Genomic DNA, 24,877 nt, shown 5'->3' with positions numbered 1-24,877 from the left:
GGCTTCGAAGCAATGGTCATGTTGAGAAAAACAAACAAATTGGGGGGTCAGATGAAATATGTCTATGTTGCTCTGGAGGAGGAAAGTACGGATCAAATAAACATTATTGTCCAGGATGTTGGTGTATCTTTACTCATAATTTCTGTGCTGAAGCGTTAAAATTCGAATCACTGCTGTCTGTCAAATTATCCTGAAAGCTTATGGCTTGGCCCTCCACAATGGTTTCGCATATGTAGGAATTTAATTTCAGTTGCTCACGGCTGATCTAGAGGATCACATTTGTTCTTGTTTTTAAGTGAAGGCTCTACACTCACTATATTAGTTATACCTGTACCTATACTTTTAATGTAGCGTGGTTGTCGGTACCAGACAAAACACTGATTTACTAGGATTTTCCCAAACGGCCATGTGTAGACTTTCCAGAGGATGGTCTAAAAAAAGACAAATAACCATTGCTTTGCAGTCAAAGGAGGACAAACATAAGTCACATGTCAAACCTTGAAGCTGATGGTCAACAGAAAACCCTCACGAAGTGCCACTCCTCTCAACCAAGAACAGGACACTGAGGCTAGTTCATACAGGACCACCAAAGCTGGACTAAAAAGTATTCGAAAACCTTGAAGTCTTGCTTTCTGCTGCCACATTCAGATGTTGGAGTCAGAATTTGGCATAAATACCATAAAAGCATGGATTCATGGCCTCTTCCAGCCGGCCATGCAAAGCTCCAACAACTTCAAGCATCTATTTGTTGAACATGACAATAAGTTCACTGGACTCAGTCTTCATATTCACCCAATTATAGTCCAACAGAGCTTCTTTGGAATGCACTAGAAAGGAGATTCACATTCTGAATGTTCCACCAACAAATCTGCTGCAAATTTGCTCTGCTGACATCAATATTAACCAAAATGTCTGAGGAACATTTTCAGCACCTTGATGAATCGGTTCTGATGGTAAAACAGGGATCAAACTGCAACTAGCAAAGGATCCCTGATGTTGCTTTGTGTATATGCATGTACGTGTGATGCAGTTTGTCTGCGTAGCTAAATATCTATATTTTTTTTAGCTAAAGTGAAGAAGTGTCCTTACGTCTGTGTGTTTTGTTGCTGAAGATCAGGAGGCACAAAATAACACATGATTGCGTCATGCCACATCGCAGGCCAAGGTCGCTCTGGCTGTGACGCCGCAGGGCCGGGGACACTTTGTGTTACCGTACTCCTTCTCATCAGCTCGTTATGTGATGCGGCGACTATTTTTACAAGATAGAAACCAAGGCTTTTGCTCACTCTTGGATGACTCACGTCAAGCGGGCGCGTTAGGTTGCCTTGGGTTGCCTTTGAGTTTGCGTAACTCTTACGTTGGCATGATCTCAGAGAATACGCTTGCATGTTCTCGTGAGGAGGACAATGTCCAAGTTGAGGCATTTTTAAGTGTGCATGCATGAGTTTTCCGCTTGTTTTTGCATTCACTTCCCCATCACGCTCTCCTCTCATATACCACGTCACATATATGTCATTTGTGTTTTGTTGCATGCCGCTAAAGGAGGGTCGACATGAGCGTGTGTCTGATTGTGGGTGGTGTAGTGGGTACCCTGCTGCGGGAGTCTCGGTCCTTACCGCCACTGCACCCCCAGCCGCCCTTCAGATGAATCCCCTCCTGGCGTGTCCTGACCTTTGGCTGCGTTGGAGGAGCTGCTCATTGTGCACTCAAATCTGAGGCTGACTGGCGATGAGAAATAGCAAGTGACAGTCACACAGTCTTCTCCGTGGATTTTACTGAGACTCACAGAGGTTTTGGCACCATCGGCACTATGGGATGCAGCAGCCATCATTCTTAGAAAGTTTAGCTCACAGAATTTAACTTTTGGAATTTATTTTGACACTGAAGCACAACAGCTGGAAAGCAGCACATCGAGACCAACAATATCCAACACTCTCCAAGCAAAAATTTATGAATTAAAATGCTTCTTCTGCTCACAAATTTGATAAAGATCTGGAAGCTACGTGGATATTGGTGTTTCATTTAGTTGGAGGATTGAGGCGATGTGTGTCCCATCACTACATTTTACATGATTGTGTATTAATCTAAGTTTTTTAAAGGAGAGCTTTTTTGTGTGTGTAATTTTTAAAGGGTGAATTCAGGTTCATCGTTCTCCAGTTTGTTCCCATTTTTCTGCATTTTTAAAATCTTATAGCTTGAGCCTGAATTATTTTCTTATCTCTTTGTTTTTGCTCGAACGTTTTCGTCTTTCTATCTTTTTCTGCCTCATCCGTTTTACCCTTTGTATTTTTAAGTCTCATTTTAACACGTGGCCATCATCTTTGGGTTGTGGGGGTGACTTCCTGCAGCTCTTCCGCAGGGACACTGACCCATTCTTGGACCTGTTGAGAGCGAAAATAGCTCCAGTGTATCCTGGTCCTACCTCAGAGGCTGATTTCTAGCCTGGTGCACCTTCAGTTTAATGAAATGACAAGGACAGACAGAAGCAAAACAAAAACACAAACCTTATCCACAAATATTAGATGAGACAGACAAACATAACAGCGTAATCATATAATAGTGTAGTGTACTGCCCCAAATGATACCAAATGGTTCCATAGAGCAAAGAAATTAGACCCAGACAAGCTAAACTCATCAGCAATGTCCATCCTTCTTCTGCACTGCATTATCCTGTTCAGGAAGCTGGAGCCAATCCCAGCTAAACATGGGTGAAGGCAGTTCACCAGTCCATCACAGGGCAGACGCAGAGAGGTTGTTCAAAATAGCTTCTCTCAAAATTTGTCTTAACTATATATCTAAAAATGAGTTTCCATTTATTCCGTTTTTTTAATGATGATTTCTTCCAAAACATGAGATGAACTAAATGCATGTTGAGAAAAAGTAGCAAGGACCAACCAGAGGAAGTCTCTGGCTTTACTTGCTGCCTCTTTGCTAACGCTCCTCAAGTCCTTTTAGGTGCTGCCCGCGAAGCCAGCTTGTTTACTGAAAACAACAATCCTGTTTTCTATTTCATTCAACTTTTTTAAAGCTGTAGAGCTCAAATAAATCACTCTGTCTCTTGAGACGAGTAATGAGATCTCAGGCTTTTGTGTATTTACTTTCAGGATAATCACACCAAACAATCCTCCTCTGCAATTTAGGATGGAGCTATTTTCTCAAAATTATTGTTTTGACAATAAAAAAAGATGTAATTCTTAAATGTCGTTGAAGCCCTTTCAGCTGTCATGCTTAGACTCAGTCAGATAGCCAGCATGAGCCAGTATGATAATCACCTCATTATTGACCAGTGAACGGCTGCTGTGGTTGTCTGGCTGTCAGTGATAGAACCAATCAGAAAATGCAGGCAGGAAGGAAGGTGGGTGGTGAGAGAGACTGGAGCCTGACTCAGGCTGTGGTCTTCTGGAGAGGCGACGGGTGCTTGTGGAGCTACTTACTGTCATCACCCAGCGTGTCCATGTGACACTGAGACGAGCAGACAGTCATGCGGCGCACAAAACGTCCTCCATGTGATTTTGAGGAAGCTCTCAGTGCTTTTCACCAAGTTGTATTAATCACGATCAAATGCACACAGAGACCCGTTGTCGTCGTCGCCATCACGATTGTGAATTAAAATAGTCACCAACAAGGCGGTAGTGATAGTATAGAGAGGAGTCACAAGTGTGGAGATAGTGCGTGTTTGTTTTGTGTCTTACATAAACATGAACTCGAGTTGCAGTTGGGATCATCATTTAACTGGTTTGACAGGATCTTACAACTGATTTGACAGTTTGCAAAAAACTGTCTCAAACTCTTTGCAGGTGAGAAAAAAATGTTCAATATCCCAACCGACTTCACTTTTTGTATTTTGAACTCAGAGATCTGAATTGTGCACCAACGAACAAACCAGCGGTTTCTAGCGGTTCGCTCTTAAGTCTCACGGTAAAAAAAAACAACCCCCAGTTCGTGTCCAAACTTTGGGCCTTTCTGCGCACGCTTGGGATTGTACTCCCATTTTCTCCCGCAGTGCAAGAACACGCTTTTAAGGTAAATTGGTGTGTCCAAGTTACCTGTGGGTAGAACTGTGAAGGTGTGTGATTATCTGTGTTTGTACTTTAAAGAACTAGCGACCTGTTGAGGATGTACTCTGCCATCAGCCATCGTCCGTTTGGATCCAGTCACTCCATCATGAACACAAGCAAAGCAACCTGGAAGCAATGCAGTTTCCAGCTGATCGTCCTCATGTAAACCCTCATTTAAATGCTCTTGTTTGTGTCACTCATGGTGTTGTTCTTAATGAATCACCTGCAAATTAAACACAGCTTTGTACACTTTATGCAGCATATGGGTTAATCAGGCCTCAATTTGAAGGAGTACAGAAGATGAAAGTTTGACTAATCTATGAAACTAATCTTTTTTTGATAATGGAACGGGATGATAATGAAGGATTGTAGTCAAGATACACAATCCTTAGTAATATATAACACAGATGTGCATTCCTTCATACAAATTTGTGTCTAAAACCTCTTAGAAACAATCTAGTCAATCCACTGAATGATGTATTTTGTCTGTTGTTTATCTTCTGTAATGTAATATCTTCTAAACTTCAACTTTTGCCCAATTTATTTAAAACATATAATTAAATTATTTGGGGTGTTTAGAAATAAGCATTAGTGTATATCTCTCTCATTCGCTGATGAAGTGGCTTTGGATTGTCTAACCAATCCCATTAAGTGAAAATGTATGATTCATGGCCCAGGCTTGTATTGATTAGCCAATGTATGCCCTTACAGAAGTTATACTGTTGTTTTCCAACCCTCTCAGCTACGCTGGAGTCTTTTCACTCGGGTCAGATGTCCAATGAAAGGCAGACTAGATGAAGTGCGACAAGCATGCCGGCCCTCCCACCACACTGAATCGATTGGTTGAGGGTGAATACAGGTTGTCTTATTACAGGGAGCAGCGACAGGCTGCCATCACTTCACGAGGGGCAGAGAAGAGGGAGAGTCAGACAGAGAGGATGTGAGGAGATTAATGTGCCCATCTGCACTCTGCTGACTCATATTCCTCAGTGTAACACTACTGATACCGCCACATAGTCTATTGTTTTCTGCTGCTGTGTTTTTCGGCATGTCAGACTCAGTCATTAAGACATTAATCGTTTTTTAATGAAATAAAAATCAAAGCCCGGTGAACCTGTTTCCACACAGATCTGCTGTACCTCCAGGAAATACATGTCCTCCTTTTCTCAGTACTCCCTGCCCCCATTTCCGAGGTGCTACATGTAGGTGCAATGAAATATTTAGTTTAATTTACCAGATCAATTATTTGGCACTACTGAAATGATCTTGTTTTTCTGTAACAGTGGCAGAATATATCAAAATATTGGAAATGATATGCCTATTTTACTTTATCAACAAACGTGATGAGTGAGTGACCCCTCATTTGGCCCATTTACTGTATGAATCTCCCTCCCCCATCACCCTCATTCACACTCACAGCCTGACATGACGTTGACGTGGCACCGCTGCTGATGTGTTTTGGCAGTACTGGGGCGCGATTCCTGCTGAATGCCCTAAAATCTTACCTCCCCCGATGCCCCCATTCCACATTGTGTGTCTCCACAGTCTTCTCAGCCTCCTGCGAATCTGCCATATTCCAGATCTGATGTTTGGGCTCACCAAGAAGGATCCCTTTAGGGTGTCTGCAGTTGGAATTCTAATATGAAAAGCTTTTATCCCAAACAGGTGGACCTGCTAAAACACGAAATGTGTTTTTGACTCTGTTAGATGTTTTGTGGTCTTGACAGAAAACATTAGCTCAGTATAGCTCAATATGAAACATAATTCCTAACCGCCAGAGCAGCAACAGAACTCTCAGTCTTTGGATTGCGGTGTGTGTATTCACAAAACAAGTGTCAAACTATGTGGATTTGCCATATAATCATTGGCATTGGCATAGATCATGATTCATTTTGTCTCAGTTTTGTGTCAGACATTTTCTCAATAAACAGCAAAGTTGTGGCATTCAGCATTAAATGATCCATCTCAACTAATACATTTTAAAATCATTTAATTGATCAACCCTTTGACCTTCAGTATGGATAACCATGAGATCCGTTCACCGTAACGGAATTGCCCTTGTGAAGGTTAAAACAAATAAGGAACCGGTTTAATGAATGTATGGAGGACAAAATCATCAGGCTCATAAATGCTTCTCATGACACAGAACAGATATTGTGAACCTGAGAAACCGACTGTGTAATTTTGCATCCTGTCCCCATTTGGTCCATCATGCATCTTAACCATGTGTTGACGCCCTGTTTACATAAGCGAACGTTTTTGCATGACTGTTTCATCAGACAGTAACTGTCTCTGTCATATTTATTTCTACACTTCCTGGTTTGTAACAGAATCTAGCCTTGGGCACAATAAAGTTGTTCTTATGCACATTATGGTGTAGTAGATTATGTGGAAATAATAGAATAAACAATGGATAGCTGAAATAAGTAGCTGAGAGTTTTGCATTTTCCACATTACACAATTAAAGTAGTATTAAATAATAAGTAGATTGCACAATACCGCATCATTTTGAAAATATTCAATTATTTTCCAATTGTCATGGATAGATTAGATTTTGTTTCCATTTCTCTCCTGTCGTGAAGCATCACAATAACAATGACCTGCTGGCAGATGCAGACAATATATACTTTTTCAACATATACTGAAGGTAAACATGGCTAATTTTGATATATTTAGAATTAATCGAGGACGCGTTCTTTTTAGGCTAATGAAAGATGGCTTTCGCTACGCTAGTAGATGTTGGATCCCTCATCTTCACATGTCCTTGGAAAAGATAATGTGTATGAATACCGTGCATGAAATGTTTATGTGCATATTTGCTGTGGGAATTTTTTGTATGAATGGGTGAGATTTATCCTGATATCATTCAATTTATTTACATACATATATACTGTACATACAATGCTATTCATCTTTTAAAAAGAAATTGTCGTGGCATTGAACTTGTCAACACTAAACCTCTGATCCGATCAAATTTTTTAACCCTTATATAATCACAACCTACTCCAGTCTGAATGAACTAAAACAGCTACTGAGAATAACACATTCAAGTAGCTTCGTCCTTCAAACAGAAAACCCTCCCTTATCCAACCTAATGTTTTGTGTGCGTTTACAGATATGTTGGGTCGCACTCGTTTCGCCAGCTCCTCACAGAATTACAGCACCTTGCTGCTTGAAGAGGACACTGGGCTGCTGTATGTGGGGGGCAGAGGGGCCTTGTACGCCCTCAACACGTCCAACATCTCCACACCTGCAAACCTCACGGTAAGTCACTCAAAAATCAGCGCATTTAGTTCTACTAAATCAAGGCATTTGCTGAGGATCAAGATCACGATGCTACGACGCTGCTGAGGCGAGGCACCGTTTCTCTCTACGTGATGGTCTGCAGTCGTCTGAAGCCTGTGAACCGGCATGTTCTCAGAACAGCACCAACTTAAACCAGCACACAACAGCAGGAAAATGCCGCCAAACACGGAAGAAAATGAGGTTAAACAAACTTGGATGGCGTGCTTGCTTACGTTCAGTAACTGATAACCGTTGCCCAAATAAGTAACAGCTTGAGATTTTTATTGACGACTTGAACTGTTTGCATTTTGATCAAAAAGTCAACAGGCTTACCAGCATTGGAAGAACACGTCGTGATAAACATATCCAGGATATCGCTCTGTTACCTGGGTTGACTAACCCAGACCTACGCCATCCTGATACGCGTTAACACGAAGGAGGTTATCAACTCGGTAGTTCGCAGAGAGTTGTCCTTCAGGATCACTGCGCGCTCACATAAAAGGGGTGGAGTTTGCAGCATCAGATTCATCACACCCGTGGAGAAACTTAAGTTATTCTCTGAACACATGAAGAATTCAAACACATCCACCGGGCTAAAAGTAACACTGTTGCTGCAGTCAAAGCCAGAAAATTGCTGACTTGTAAATACGTGACTCCGTGAGATTATACGATATTAATTCAAAACACAATATAAATGGACAGGCGCGGCACTGTGATCACTCAGTTTCACTTTATTACAGCAGAAACATTTCATGCAGAACTTCATCACTGCTCTTCTGTTATCCATCAAGTTATTCTGAGGCTGAGTTTCCTCCTTGTGAGCGTGTTGTGTTTTGCAATGTTAATTCATTACCGTGACGAGTAGATGTGCGTTCCATAAATTCATGTTTCTGCAGTTCTGTCAGGCGTGACCATTATTATTATCCTCATTGTTACAGATCAACCCTCGTGGAGCTAAACAGACTTGGAACAAGTCAAGAACAAGAACAAAAACATCCTTCAAAGCCTCAGTGACCAGGATTGATTTTATTGTGTCAAAAAGATTACTCTAAATGCTATTTCTCCTCTCTGCTCTGCTGCGCTCAGCTCTGAAACAGTGTTGTATTTGGTGCTATATATATATAAAGTTGAATTGAATTGAAACAGCGCACCAATCAGGATCATCTAAGAATGGACAGGTCATTTTCTAAGAGATCTGATTGGTCAGGTGACGGAGTGTTGACCTCTTATCGAGAACGTAACCTTGTCTGGACCAGGGTAGACATTCAGAGTAAGTTACCGGGGTGATTTATCCTGGTATGAAGTGAATGAGAGTCGCAGTACAGAAAACTCAGGGTTAATCACTGAAGTTACCTCGATAAGAGAAATTCCAGCGTCGTCGTAAAGCCTGACTTGCCATCTGACTTGTATCTACATTTTTATTAAATTTTTTTAAATGCAATCACCTCCCAAACCTCAAAAACCAGTTTAAGACCTTGTTTACATGATGTTTTCAATGTGAAAATTGAAAACTGTGGTTGTGTTTTAAGGGTCTGACAGTAGTGCTCTGAGTCCCCGAAAACGCAAATCTGTCTCGGTGTAAACTTTTTGAAAAACGCTGTGACCGGGCAACTTTGGCCGTAGTAAATAGTTCTTCTGCACATGCATGAGTTAATGGACAATAACAACAATGGCGGCCTCCTGAGTGTCACGACTCCCAGTCCATATTCTCCTGGGACTTGGTAGTTTCATAGTTGACAGCCACTGTAATAACAATCCAACTGAGTCGCCTGTCCATACGAATGTCTGCGTTCTCCCATTGTTGATGTTTATAGTGTATTACTCTCTGCACACGTGCTCGTGGTTTCATTACAAAAACAGCCACCAGCTCCAACCAGTGGCCTTACATGAAAACTACGTTGTTTTCGGTGTTTCTAACGTTTCCTTGTCAACAAACAACGCAAAACTTTTCTGAAATGAAAAGGAAAAAAATTATGCCTTTTGTTGTCGCGTAAACGGTTGTGCACTAAGTTGGCCTCTTGTTTGGTCACACTCTGTAGTCTGCGCCAAATTCGTCAGGATGTCATTACCAAGCTCGTCTCTTCTCAGAGTGGCATTTGACACAGTGTTTTTCTCTCAACTCAGTAATAGCTAGTCATCCCAAACCAAGTAGTGAAGCACAAGAAGCGAGAGTGAAAATAGAGAATAGAAGGAGGTGCTGTCTGTCCGCTCTGGTGACTGGTCGTTACTAACAGGGTAAAATAGGCGCAAACAGAAGAAACCGCAAGCCCCATTCCTCAAGTTTTCATCCCAAGTGTTGAAAAGAGAGGAAACTAATAATAGCCTCAAACAGATTGAGCAAATCCCATTGTGTTCTTCCAATTTTATGGATATCGGATTAAATGCACCGGGCATTTATTCAAGAGTCACTGAAGAGAGTCTGGACTTAGTCACGGAGCCAGAAAATAAAGTGTGCTCTCTCTCTCTCTCTCTCTCTCTCTCTCTCTCTCTCTCTCTCTCTCTCTCTCTCTCTCTCTCTCTCTCTCTCTCTCTCTCTCTCTCTCTCTCTCAGCATCAAACATACACTGGTTTTCTTGTCTTTCCTGCATCCATACCTGTCTAACTTTAAAGTTTTCTATTAATCTGTTTGTCGCTCTTCACATATTGAAATAACTGAGTCATATTCATTACTCTCCAATTATTTGCAGATTGATTGGGACGCGTCCCTTGAACAGAGGAAGCAGTGTCTAAACAAAGGCAGAGACAATCAGGTACAAGGCGACAGCTTCGCGATCCTATTTTCATTTTCTTTCATAATGCCCTGAAGCCCTAATTATCGTTATTACTTGAGACGTAAATGAGATCCTTCAGCTTTGTGATGCACTGATTGCTAATGACAGCAACATTTCTGTTCCTTGGTAATTCACTTTTCTCAAACACAAAAGTTGGAGCTGGACATATATGGAAAATCACATTCATTAAATAGTGACTTGCACAAAATACCTGCTCTGCATGAAGTTCTCCAGCTCCGGCTTGTTGTATAACCCCAAATAACCTTTTGTTTTCTTCTGCTCTCTGCAGACTGAGTGTTACAACCACATTCGCTTTCTGCAGCGATACAACGAGACTCACCTGTACGCCTGTGGAACCAACGCCTTCAGACCTCTCTGTGCTTACATCGTAAGAGCTCATGTATTTTTTAACCACAGCACATTAGTGACTGGGATTTAAATTACACGATTGACTGTGTGTTCTCTCCCGCCTTTCTGCAAGGACGCAGAGCGGTTCAGCTTCACCTCGGGCTTTGAGGAAGGCAGAGACAGGTGTCCATACGACCCGGCGAAGGGATACACTGGCCTTTTTGTAGGTATGTCTCCCACCTCTGCATTTAATCTGTTTGTTGAAGCTCCTGCAGAGCATAACAAAGAGGGCAGCATTGATTGTATCCATGGTCAAACACTGAAGGAGAAAAAAAGGAGCTATTGTATAACATACTCATACTGCATCATCAAACAGGACAGTTCAGAGCTGTATCAACGTGCTGTGAAGCTATAATTAGGTAGAGAAGTGCTTTGAATGAATGCAAACGTCATTGTCCTGAGTGTCTGCATAGATCCATCCACCAGCTGGTGGTTTATCCACAACAACGAGGCAGCTTGGATTGGATGTCAGGATGCTCATAGTCACAAAAAGGATTAACTTTGGATATTTTCTAGCTTTAAAAAATGGTCCTTTATTGTTTATGGTGAAGTTCCACAAGGCTCCAACTTGAACTCGAACTACTGACCATGAGAAATAATTACTGACACTTTTTAAAAGCCACACACACACACACACACACACACACACACACACACACACACACACACACACACACACACGCGCGCGCGCGCGCGCGCACACACACACACACACACACACACACACACACACACACACACACACACACACACACACACACACACACACAAATAGGATTCTTTCTGTTATGTATGCTTCACCAAATAACAATGCAAATGTCACCATTGCACGGAGTGATAGGTCACTGTTTGTAAATGTGGCCACTTGACTATGTGCTTATGGTAATTCATACATGTGTTGTTTTAAGGTTTGTCTTGCAGTCAAACCAAATAGAAATCAGCATCTTTAAGCAGTGTTACTTTTAGATACTCACTTTGGCTGAACTGGCCTGCACTTTGGGTATTTCTTTGTCCTTGGTGATTTGTTGTTTTTTGTCTGACTTTAATTGTGGTTGTCGATTTTCCACAATGTTATGTTTTTCTTAATGGTGTGAGCATTATTGTAAACAGTTAATGTAAATATTTGTCTTTGGTGTTTTTATCTGCGATCTATGGCAGGGGTGTCAAACACAATTTAGGGCCACTGACAGCCCATTTTCACCTTGAGTCGGTTCTGAATATATGTGTCAAAGATATTAATATTTTTGCAAAACCAAACAATTACAACCGGAAATGCCTATAATGTCAACATAAAGCTAATTTTAATGAAACCATCTGGTGCAAAATACAGTAAAATGAAGAAGAGGCTGGTTCGGAGTCTCTTGAGGGGCAAGTTTTGGCCCACAGCCCTTATGTTTGACACCCCTGATCTATGAGGTTGCTCTTTATGTATCTTCATATTTTAATTGCTATGCCAGAGCAGCTATAGAGCTCTGTGCTTGAGACTTTAAAAAATACCATGTTCACATGATGTTTTATGACTTTATATTTTCCTACAATGTGATCGTAAAGGTTTGCATGCGTATTATTGAAAAAAATATTCTCATCTATGCTCTTTCATTCTGAAACTGTCATTCACCAAAACAGTTTTCTGATTTGTAAATCAGATGGCGAGATGTTCACAGCTTCTCAGTACGAGTTTCGCAGCTCTCCAGATGTGCGCAGAAACTTCCCTTTCCCCACGCTCAGGACAGAGGAAGCGCCCACCCGGTGGCTTCTGGGTAAATATACAAACATCCACATCAATTAATGGTGGCATGTACAAAATAGCTACAGACTGCTTATACTGCCTATTTCCACTTACAGTGCACTAGTAAATCGACCAGACCTCGTTGTCACTTTTCACTCTGTCAATATTGCTTTCTTGCAAGAAACAGATTCAGACTGAGAACAAAATTCACCTCAAAAAATTGCACTACAGTGCTTCAGTTACTGGCTTGGTTGCTGTGATTCAATCATATTTAAAAGCTCCATCTTTAGTTTCCAGGGAGACACTTCCCAGGCTGCTAATAGGTCTGTGTTTGGACTTGTGTGTGTGTGTGTGTGTGTGTGTGTGTGTGTGTGTGTGTGTGTGTGTGTGTGTGTGTGTGTGTGTGTGTGTGTGTGTGTGTGTGTGTGTGTGTGTGTGTGTGTGTGTGTGTGTGTGTGTGTGTGTGTGTGTGTGTGTGTGTCTGTGTGCAGAGGCAGATTTTGTGGGATCCGTGCTGCTGAAGGAGAGCATCAACAGCTCCGTCGGCGATGATGACAAGATTTACTTCTTCTTCACCGAGCGCAGCCAGGAGCAGATTGCCTACCCGAGCCAGACCAAAGTGTCGAGGGTTGCTCGAGTCTGCAAGGTCAGAGTTTTCATCTCACTGAAAGACGAGTGGATGTAATCTTAAGAATGGTCTTGCTGTATTATGCAAAAGAAAAGCAGAGTTACACTGAGTGCAAGGTCGCCCGAAGAAAGAAAAGAAACTCTTCCCAAGTGTGAGAATGGTGGGCTCAGATTAACTTCTACATCCTTTTTTTTTTTTTAATGGATGTAAAAAGACTTTCTGTTCTTGATTTCTTTCCGAGCGTATGCTCTCCTCATACGGTAATTTCAGCGCTGAATCAAGTGGCAGTTGGGCATCTGTAATCACAGTTTCTTCACTGGCTCTGGTGCTTTCCTGTTGCCAGGCAAAGTCCACAAGCCACCCCCTCCAATAGAAAACCCTCCACCCCACCCCCTCTCACTGTATTGCCATATCACCCTCTTCCTTTTCTTCCTCCTCCTCCTCTTTCTCCATCTCACCTCATTTCACTCGTGATCATCCCTGACTGGTCTAGACATGATGCTCAGCAACCATTCCTTGACGTACCCCCCCCCCCCCCCCCCCCCCAAGCTTTCTTTCAGCAGTCCATGGTGGTGAAATTACTGTCATAGTGTGCTGCTGTATTGAAATCGCATTGGCAGAGTATAAAATAAGTGACTGGGTTTGGTGAATGAATGCAGCAGTTGTAAATCACCTTGAGTAAGCTTGTGAAGTAGATTTCCCCAAAAGCTGGAGAGGGAATAGAAACGAACCGAACTGAGCAACCACTTTGAGTTTTAACGTCCAAGAATAAGCTCTAATATCCAAATCACTCCATGAGTCGTGAAAGGTAATATTATCTGCTGCAAACATACTTTTTGGAAACTTTTTTAATCCTCTAATGTTTCAAAAAGGGCAACAATTTTATTCAAACAAACAAACTCTCCAATGGATGAATGCGTATAGTTGTCAACGAAGTTGGGTGACCAACGAAGTTAGCCGAGAAGGTTGTGTTGATTAGATTTTGGGACTGTAACGACTAACCATTTCTGAATAAATCCCCAAAAACTGTGAAAAAAGTTCTCATGGGGGAGGCCAATGGAGATCGGCATCTGTTGCCATGGAGACGCTCCTTGCTTAGTGTTCCACACACTGATGTAGCGACCTTATCTACCTCGTTAGCATCGATATGCGCTAACGGCTATCATGCTAGTGATGCTAACTCGGTTCCGCTAACAAATGTGGCGTTGGCAAAGGTATGCGTTCTACCGAATGTACAGTATTTTTAGTTCATATTGTGTAATAATGTGGACCCCGCATGATGGAGTGGTTGGAATTGACTCGTACATTAGTGAGACTGTCACTGGTTTGAAGCCAAGTCATGACTCAGTCCATATTGTCCTGGACTTGGTAGTTTAATAGTTGATAGTCCCCGTAATAACAGTCCAACTTGTCTGTCCACTAGAATGTCTGTGTGCTCTCATTTATAAATGCTTATAGAGTACTTTTTTTCTACAGACATTTGTGTGTTTTCAGTAAAAAAAAAACAACCAACAGCTACCACTAGTGGCCCAACATGAAAACTACATCTTTTTCAGCATTTCTGCTTTGCAAAACTTTGCTGAAAATGCAAAAAACAATGCGTTTCCACTGGAAACGATGTGTAAGCGGCTGTAAGTGTATATGTGAATGTGTGCGGTTGTCTGTCTCTCTGTCGTTGCCCTGTGATGGACTGGAGACCAATCCAGGGAGTACTCTTCCTTCACCTATAGTCAGCTGGGCTCAGTTCCAGCCCCCATGAATTGATGTATGGCAGAATTCATGATGATAATGCATCACATTACGGTGAAACGGAAAGAAAGAGTAGCGTGATTCCATTCCTACTTTTTACACATTACAGTCATTACTTAAATGCTCTTTTTCATGACAGACCATTGTAAGAAGTGAAGCCTCTGACTTTTTATTTTCCTTTTGATTGTTGCACATTTCAATACTTCATTATAGATCCTTTCTGTGCCGAGGAAGATAGTTTGTGAACATCTCGCAGCATCGTCTTAAAAAAAAACATCTGATTCTTTCCGCATCCAAATGAAGTAATTTTGTTGGAAATAAGGCCCGGACTCAACTCCTCCTCTCTCTTTCATCAGCGCTGTCGAGTTGTCGGAGCAGTGAGGAGTGTCATAACGCAGTCTGAACTAGGCCACAGCAGCAGCACATGCAGATGTCGCGCTGGTCCCCAGCCTCAGCCCCGCAGATGCCAGGCACCCCCGCTGGTTGGGGGCAGAGCCACAGATAGTGAAGCCTCTGGCCTGAACGCACTGAAAACCTGCCATTTCTGAGCCGAGTAACCAGTTGTCCTCTTCTGCTTTTCACTTCCCCGCCGGACTGCAGTGACTTCCTTGCTGATCGTGACCTATTTTCAATGCGAGGGGACACGATGACATTAAAACGAGCCCGTTTCAGTGCACAATTAAGCTGTTTGGACATTATTTCGCTGTGGTGATTCAGATATCTCCAGCAATGAGAGAGGCTGTGTGTAGTTGTCTTTTCCTCTCTGTATTATTGTCACAGCGCACGGTGCGGTTTGCATCATGTCGTCAGGGGTTAACTTTCCCCACGGGCATGTCTCTATGGTGCTGCTTGGATTCTTGATTCTTATTCCCTTCAATTCACCTCCTGACAGTTCAGTGACCCTGCCTGTGCTTTGGTTGACCTAGATTGTAATCTAAGGGTGTGACCTTCCACAATATTAGCCTGGTATCACCTCAATATACGTACATATTAATGCTGTTTCATCCATCCAATCTATATAAATTAGCTTTTCTTACTTTTGTGAAAAATTCAAAGAATCTTTATCTTGCGTTTTATAATAGAGGCGTCGGGATGTATAATAATATAAGTCTTCTCCACTCTCCATCCGTCAGATCCATCTGGGTCATAATCATGCTGCCACTGTCACAGGAGTCTGATCTCAAAATCCAATAAAAGTTATACATTCCGTCAGGTGAAACTATAAAGCGAGATGGCAACATTCACCCAAGATTTTAATAGACTTACAGATTGAAGCTATTATGCCTTCCTGCGTGGGAGGCTGAGGCTGGCTGAGCATCTTGATGAACGACAGATGTCACCCAAAGACATAAACTAAGAAAGATGAAGCACCGGGATTCAGGCGAACAATAAGAAAAATAGTCCTGTCTATTTTTTTCCTCTTTTCATCTGAGTGAGGTGTGCTAAATCACTCTTTTAGGAGAGAACTCTCGCTGCCTCACCTCATACTGCAGCTGAATGCAATAGTAGGCAAACACTGCATGAGCGCAGCTTACAGCTCCACTCCTCCTCTTCTGTGAAGAATCACAGGTGTCCACTGGACATGTGCGCACTTGGTTTTAATTGACAAGATGAATTACGGTGCACTTGCTCTGTTAGTGTGTTTCATTATTGGAGGTATGAGTGCTATCGTCGCTGAATGAGATACTGTTTGTGATAAAAGCCCTTCAGAAAGCCAGCGTGCCCCTTCTTCTTTGTCATTTTTGAAGAAGAATCACAATGAAAGAGGATTGAGTGAAGTTTAAAACTGATTTAAGAACATAATATGACATGACCTGTATGATAATTGTAAAAAATGTATTTATATGCATTTAGTTTTTGGACAAAGCTATCAGTATAAGAGTCCCTGGCTCTATAGAGAGAGATTACTGCTTTTTCAAAAGCTTCTTGCACTTCTTCCACAGTCTACATTACATATGCATTACATATAAATTCAAGCAAAGATTACAAAATTAATTCAGCATGTGAGTTTAACGGTTATTGGGTGACTTTAATTTTTTAGTTCTTAGCCTGGTTTGGTCAAGAGGCATGGAGAGTCAACTTAGATTAGGTGTTGGCAGTTTGTTCAGACCTTGGGGCAAGCATGATTTGGTGAAGGGAAAGATAAAATCCAAAAGACCTAAGATGAACATGTGTCAAAACCACCCGACAGGAAGGAGATAATGACTCAAAGAACCTGCAGACTGAGATGAACGGGTAATTTAGAGTCTATTCTCAACCTAACCCAGGAAGGACGAAACACACACACACACACACACACACACACACACACACACACACACACACACACACACACACACACACACACACACACACACACACACACACACACACACACACACACACACACACACACACACACACACACACACACACACACACAGGGAAGAATGCAAACTCCTCACAGAAAGACTCAATGTCCCGAATCGAACAAGATATTCTTTCTGCTATCCACGATGCCACTGCGCTGCTCAGCACAGATGAAAAACTATCAAAAAGTAGTCGCTGCCTTCTTGCACCCTTCTTTGTTGGTGTGTGCCGAATATTTCCCGAGTCTTTTTTTAAAACTCACAGTTCTGAGATGGTAAAATTACCTCAACAGTAATCCTCCGAGTGCAGCACATTAGATTGATGAGGACACCCCGAGACTTCCTTTGTGTAACGTGCAGCATAAAAGCATTCAAAATGCCATTTGTTGTATACTACAATGAATGTAAATCGTTGTTTTTCTTTATGCATGGAGCAGTTGTGTTCGTGTGATTTGAGCTAAACTGACTGACTTAATGGAGTCATCCATCTCCTCTTCCTGCAGACGGACTGGGGCGGCCAGAGGACCCTGCAGAGGAAGTGGACCACCTTCCTCAAGGCCAGAATGGTGTGTTCAGTCCCAGAATACGAGCTGCATCTCAACATCCTGCGCGATGTGTTCGTCCTGCAGGGAAGAGACGCTCACAGCAGCATCTTTTATGGAGTTTTTGGTCTGGAATGGTAAGAGATGATGTGTGATTTATCTAATTTGGCATTCGACGTTACCCAATTGACAGGCAACTTTGCCGCTGTCTTTAAATCTACATGATGATTGTCTGCGCTAGTAGCCGCTTGCAATTTTTGAGCATGGTTTGCTAATCAAAATCAATAATTGATCAATTCTACTTGCATAACTGCTGATTCTATTGATCACTCAATGTGATACAGTGTTTTAATACCTTATTGTTCCCTTCCTATTCCTGCTTATAGGATCCAGCATGCATACTTCTCATAATCATATCTCAGCATTAGCAATCTCTAGAAAATTCAAAAACTATGAGAAAAACAGAGGAAAAGAGTTTTGTGTCGATACACAAGTCATTGCAGTGGCCCTCAGGACTTCCTCAGCATGACTCTTAAATATTCATCAGGGTGTCACATGTTTGTTACATGAGATTCCCATCAGGCTAAATGTATCCTGGAAGAGGTCACTGAAGCATTTACTCTTTGTCAAGAAATCCAAGTATATCAAGTGTGAGTTTAGTGATAAAAGACTAATAATCCATATAATTACAGTGAATGTATATTTGTAATTCAATGTAATCAGGGTCTGTCAAACAAGCAGAATTTTGAATAGCACTTGGGAAGAAGTACACTGTTTTGCCAAAAATATGTGAATTTCCTGCTCACAAGGGTTGAAGGCAGGGGACATCTTGAGCAGGCAAACACAAAGATAGAGACGAGACACACTGCCATTCTGTGAGAGGAAACCAGAGAAACCCCCATGTGTGCGGAGAGAACATGCAAACTCAGCAAAAAAAAAACTACACCAAAAAAAAAACAAGCTCAGCCTTGAATAGGAATGTTCTGGGGAGTGCTAACCACTATATCACCTTACATCCTCTGTTTCTTCACATTATTTACTATTTTATGAACATTGCTTCTTTCAAATCCAAGGTGAGTAATTATCAAAAGAGAAGCGGCCGTGCTGCAGTTGGAGGTTATGTGGCAGCGTCAGAAGGGCAACGACTGCCAGTAGAAAATCTGGCAGGGATGTGACTGTTTCTGCTGATCTGCAGAGTCATCCCGCATAGAAACTGTCTTATGGGTGTTTATATTATGACGGATAGGGTCATGTTGCAAATGATATCTATTACAATACATCATCCAAAAGCAGAGGGACCTAAACTACGGTCCCTGGTTTGGTTTTGATTTTTGCATTATTAATTATTTTACTATGTCGAATAAGTTGGCCTCTCAGACAGTCAAAGCAAACTGTTGTTGCTGGTGACAAAAATGGAAACACTCAAAACGGTTTCAGTAAACTTCCCCTGCGGTGAGTGGCATAGCCCTTTGCATATGTTTCTCCACGTGGCCCTCAGTTAAAACACTTCCACTGCTTTAATGCTTCTTCTCCATTTCCCCCACTGCTTCACTTCCTTTGGCAAGTGTTTGATGTTTGACGTGGGTTTCGTCCCGTCACTCACCGCAGCAGCTGTCCCGCGTCAGTCCTCTCCTAATGCTTTCCTTTCTTTTAATGAAAAACAAAAGCACACCTGTGTGAGCAGAAGTCATCACAGTACGTTGGAGACTCAAACGTGCGAGGATGAGTAAGCCCCTGAGCGATGCTACTCACCACTTCTGAAGACAGATTCTGGTTTCACTGCGTTCTCATTTTTCTCACTTGAATGCTTTTGAAGATCGAGCCGAGCGCTCAACGGACGTAAGAATGTGACGCAGACATTTTCCCCACATGACTAATCTGAGCTCTGGGGCTTGAGAATAAGGGTCAGCCTTATCCAGGTGCACTACAAAAACTACAAGTGGGGCATTTTCTCAATTTATGACTCACGGGAAGTGGGTATTTTAATACTCTGGGCTGAAAGTGAGTAAATTACACACCTGTCAGTGAGCCACGCCCACATTCCCATTCAAGACACACTGATGAGCTCCAAAAGCCCCAAAAATCTAAACTCTATCAGCATGACGCCCACAGTTGTCTGCAGACGTCAGCAGCTCACGAACCTTTTCACCAGTGGCTGCTGATAATCTGTGTTGTGGCTGAAATTCAATCTGGGCGGCAGTTGCTCATCGGTAAAAACCTTCCGTTGGAGTTTGTTCAACGTTGAATTATTCTTAATCTTCACTGTGTCCTGTGCATGTGTCTTTTCTGCACGCCCGTCTTTCAGGAAGAATATCAAAGCATCTGCTGTGTGCCAGTACGCTTTCTCAGAGGTCCAGAAGGCTTTTGAAGGGCCGTACATGGAGGTGCAGGACTCAAAGTGGAGAGAGTACACCGGGAAAGTTCCAGAGCCAAGACCGGGATCTGTAGGTTGAATCTGTCAAATCTCTTTCAAAAATCATTTCTCTCTTCTTTTTTTTTTTTTCCAATCACTCCTGTCTTCCCTCCAGTGTATAACAGATCTGCACAGGTCCCAGGGCATCAACTCATCTCGAGACCTCCCGGACAGCGTCCTCACGTTCGCCAGAAGGCACCCGCTGATGGCGAGCCAGGTGCACCCGATCGGCGCGCGGCCGCTCATGTTCAAGAGGAGCGTCAACTACGTGAAGATAGCAGTGCACAAGGAGCCCGCGCTCGACGGGAACATTTACACAGTGCTCTTTTTGGGGACGGGTGAGTTTCTGCTGGCAAATCCCCCAAACTGATTAAAAGACAAGAAACTGACTCAACTAACAAAAGTATTACATGTGTATCTCGGGAAGACCTGGACATTTTACAGCAGGGACAAAAGACACATCAGGAATCAAATGAAATGAATGAATGAATGAATTTGTAAATACATTCATGCTGGATTTATTTATTTTTTTGACTTTTCACTGTATTTTACACCAAGAGGCATTATGAAAGATGACATAATGTTAAAATCCATAACATGTTTTAACTTTTAGTATTATTTTCATGAAGTGAACATGCAGAGAAAACATTTGGAGTTGTAGTAAAAGGTTACCAGGCCCTTATTTTACTGGTCGGCCCTCATAAAGTCAAACTCTGCTGTATATAATGGCTTGCAATGTATTCGTACTGTTCAGAATTGAATAGACGGCATGGATCGGCACTACACAGTCGTCCTAGTTATTCCTGGAGCGCCCCCAAGGAAAATTAATCCCTCGGCCTTGATTTAACATCTGATATATCTTATGTTGTCATGCCATACACAGATGTGTGTTATTGTTCATCAATTCGTGAGAGCAAACATTTTCCCTGCATTGCTTTAAGGGAGATGCTAACTTTAGCATGCTATCAGCAGCTGTCAGCGGCGCTCGCCGTCTCACTTTAGCGTGACGAGGTTGCGCCTTCTCTTGCAGATGACGGATGGCTGCATCGAGCCGTGGAGATTGATGGAGAGATGCACATCATCGAAGAGCTGCAGATGTTTAATGAACCACAGCCCATTCAGAGCATGGTCATATCCTCCGCTCTGGTAATGTAGAAGGGAATTTAGACTCATAATGGGAAGGTACAGGGACATTCATGAAGTGAATTGAGTGAGGCGAGTAGAACAATGGGAGGGTCAAAAGAGAAAGGCAAGAAATAAAACCCAATCGAATGCAAGAATTAAAGATGCAATATGCCATAAAATGAGGGATTGCTTCACAGAAAGACAGCCGCAGACACCAAGCCCCTAACCTTGTCGAGCAGAAGTATCGACGAGGATTTAAACGGCCTCTACACACAGGGAAATAAAACTCAAATACTTTATTAAAACACAATAATCATTTCTCACTTCCAAGTGCATCTCAAGTTATTGACATAAACCAGACACAGTGCAACCTTTTCACTTCCATTCTGTCACCACACTGACATGATTTGATTTACTTCACATAACTTTTTAACGCCTGGACTTTTTGCAGCAGTAAAACTTGCAGAAAGCAGAGTAGAACTTTGCACCAACATACTTGTCATTACAGTGGCCCCCAGGACTTCTGCAGCGTGACCGTCCAATAACAGAGAAGCCTCCAGTGTGTCACACACATCCACAACATGAGCTGTCAAATACACACAGTCGTATTGAGGAACTGCCAGATATTCAAAGTTGAGCAGGCAAAAGAAAGGCAGAAGAACTCAGACATATTTTTTGTCACCTCTACAGCTATAAAATCAATCTGAAATCAGAATCGATCCAAATGACAGCATTGAATAGGTCAGTCGGTCTACAGTGCAAACAAAACTTTGGAATCACAGAGAATCCATGAACATATTAGTGAGCTTTTCTTAGTGATCAGGAAGAGTAATACAGAATAAGATAACATCATTTTGATCAAACCAAACATTACATATATAGCATTAAATATGTCTAGCTGTTAAATCAAAAATAATCTCAAAATGTAAGATTATAGCCTAAGATCCGTTGTTTTTACTATCTAAAAAAAACAAAATCTGAATCCATAATTAGTACAATCAAAATTAGAAAAATCCTTTTTACTTCAGAAGTTACTGATAGAACTATCAACATTTGGTCAAAGTTTTTATTTGACGCGACTTTATTTTCAAACACTTGAAATAAAACACACTGCGTCTCGGCGCACCGCCATGTGAGTCTATTAACACATTTCGACATACTCAAGAGGAGTAAATGTCGTTGTTCTTTTATTCCTTCGCAGAGGAGTGTCTACGTCGGCTCGTACTCCGGAGTGGTGCAGGTACCGATGTCCACCTGCCAGAGGTACACGTCATGCTACGACTGTGTCTTCGCCAGGGACCCCTTCTGCGGCTGGGACGGGAAAGTGTGTGTGGAAATTGCCTCGCGTGCACAGAGGTGAGGGAAAACACACACCTGTGCACAAACCTGATTCACACATGTGGACACAAGTCACATTTCACGCTTGGAGCAAACAGCCACAGATGCAGAGTTTTATATAGAGTGTGAGGAGCTTCTCCACACAGTAAACACGGGTTCGAGAGATTTAGCAAGAAGCAAGCCAGACTTTAGTTTACAGAGATACATTTGCATTGCTCTCGTATAGATCCTGAGTCTATAGTCTCCTAAACCTCCTCCTGTTCACTCTGCTCAGAAATTGCACACAAAAAGGCTTTTTTTCTGTAAACTGTTTTCCCTATATCAAGGATATAGACACATCTATCCAGTCCATCACAGGACAAACACAGACAGTCTCACACGCTCACATTCATCACAGAAATCAACCTGCGCACACGCGGGGAGAACACGTGAACTCCCACACAGAAAGGCTGGATTTGAACCAGGGATCGTCTCTCTGTGAAGCAAGACTGCTCACCCACTGTGTAATATGTCTTGAACAGAGAAGTTGAATCACTATCACACACTGTACAGATTTTTGCATTTACATTTTTGAGTTGATGTTTATTTATTTTTTTTTTTCCTTCCTTCTGGACCCAACAGCAATATCTGCGCAGGATTAATTATTTAGACGGTTTTTCGTACCGCTCCAACAGAATTTCTATGAAAGCAGGTCTAAGACAATTTGGTTGACCTGGATTTTGCTCAACAGCTTAGTTCAGCTCGGCGGGGGTTTCCTCTGCAACGGGAAGGTTTGAATTTCAAATGAATATATTGGACATACTGTCAACATTTATGTTGATTAGGACTGGTGTGCTCTTTCAGTAACACTCACAAATCCTTAAATTTGTATTTATTATCAGTGTAAGGTCCACATGAAGGAAACTGTTACAATATTTCTTTTTATCATGATTAAAAATACAACACACCCAAACTCAGACAGACTGACAACCAGAACACACAGAAGATGTCCAATATATACCAAAGTCGCCAGGTGAAGACAATCACACACTCAGTCACAGGTGAAAGACATCAGGGAGCAACAATCAGACAGGATGATGGGAACCGAGAGACAAAATGTGAACCATGACCGTTAAAAAGGAGATTTTCATATTAAGATAGTGAGATTAGGGATCTAGAATGAGATTTGAACCAGCAAACGTCTAGTTACAGGCTGTTTTCCTGCTATATATATGAACATTCCAGTTCATATCAAGTGCGATTTTATCATTTTCCAAAAAAAAAAAAAAAAAGGGCCTGTCTCTTTGACTCAAATCCACGGATTACTCAACTATTAAGTCCACATTATGAGTTTCAGTCTAAAGGAAGAATATCCTGGTTGTGTGCACTAACTAACAAATTTAATGAAATGTTCTCGTGCAAAATACAGCGAAATATCAAAACTTCTATAGCTGTTGCATTATGCATGTTTATTTATTTTTTAACAAGAAATACATCTTTGAAAAATCAATGTTTTCTTTGAAATTTCTACAATTTGCAATTTAGTTTTTTGGGCCCATGGGCCTTATGTTTCACCCCCACACACTGATTCATTCAAAACTGCTGTTAACTCTCTCCATTCGCTCTGCATGAGTAATCAATCTGTTTTCATTTTCATTGCTGCAGCACACACATCAGATGCTTCTGTGTTTGTTTGTTTTTTTATTTATTTTCTTTAAAAAAGTGCAACAGAAATGTTGGCGACGGACTCCACATAACTGGTTAGCCGTTATCACACCGACCACATCACGTGTTTGACTCGCGATGAGGAGTATCACACGAGGAGAGATAAGCTGAAGCCAAATTCCACTTTTTGCTCCACATTTGCGACAGTGACCTCCACGAAAAGCCAAACATGCAGCGAGCTCCGGCAGTTGTGCAAAGATTGATTTTGTGAGTTCAAATCTTTGCAGCTGGAACTTCGTCTCAACAAGATATTCCTCTGATTTGTTTTGATTCTTTTTTAACTCCCTGTAATCCGACGCAATCTGTGCAGTGAGTGATTGCTTCTGCTTTTCTTTTAGTTCCAAAACAACGTTCAACTTTAGCAGTTCTTCAGTATCACTGTCATTCACAATTACTTGAAATTTCTGTTTCCTGTTCCCAAACCATTAGTAGCATGAGCTTCTCCATTCTTAGAACTAAGAAAATGATGCTAACATGATGCAGTGTGCTTTTTAGAGTTCTGTTTGCACTAATGTTTTGTTATTTTTTGGATTGATTTTGAACTACTTGAATCGCTGGCTTTATTCCGAAGATACGGTTGTAGAATTGTCAAAAAGTGCCCAATTAGTGAGCGCCTCTGCTCATTTTTTCCAGATCAGCTTTCCTGATATGGCAGTTCTTCAATGTCACTGTGTGTTTTTTTGATGTTACTCACAAACTCAGGTTACAGACGTGCGAGAGGATGGTGAATCCTGTCTGAGATCATACTGCAGTAGAAAGCACTCAGCTGACTTAACTAT

General features: G+C 41.8%; 1 protein-coding gene across 1 annotated transcript in view; it reads left to right on the top strand.

Annotated features, from left to right (window-relative positions):
* sema4gb (sema domain, immunoglobulin domain (Ig), transmembrane domain (TM) and short cytoplasmic domain, (semaphorin) 4Gb) overlaps positions 1 to 24,877 on the top strand; it is a 43,881-nt gene that overhangs the window by 14,831 nt on the left and 4,173 nt on the right. The window contains exons 3-13 of the mRNA XM_080470201.1: positions 7,174 to 7,322; positions 10,031 to 10,093; positions 10,404 to 10,502; positions 10,596 to 10,689; positions 12,169 to 12,282; positions 12,743 to 12,897; positions 17,480 to 17,655; positions 19,824 to 19,962; positions 20,047 to 20,269; positions 20,962 to 21,077; positions 22,258 to 22,412. Coding sequence (XP_080326327.1) covers positions 7,174 to 7,322; positions 10,031 to 10,093; positions 10,404 to 10,502; positions 10,596 to 10,689; positions 12,169 to 12,282; positions 12,743 to 12,897; positions 17,480 to 17,655; positions 19,824 to 19,962; positions 20,047 to 20,269; positions 20,962 to 21,077; positions 22,258 to 22,412 — 1,483 coding nt within the window. The remainder of the gene's footprint in view (positions 1 to 7,173; positions 7,323 to 10,030; positions 10,094 to 10,403; positions 10,503 to 10,595; positions 10,690 to 12,168; positions 12,283 to 12,742; positions 12,898 to 17,479; positions 17,656 to 19,823; positions 19,963 to 20,046; positions 20,270 to 20,961; positions 21,078 to 22,257; positions 22,413 to 24,877) is intronic.

Source organism: Lipophrys pholis (genome assembly GCF_963383615.2).
Source record: "Lipophrys pholis genome assembly, chromosome: 1".
Lineage (NCBI taxonomy): Eukaryota > Metazoa > Chordata > Actinopteri > Blenniiformes > Blenniidae > Lipophrys > Lipophrys pholis.
The sequence above is the reverse complement of the archived record's forward strand: the minus strand, read 5'-3'. Positions and strand labels throughout refer to the sequence as shown.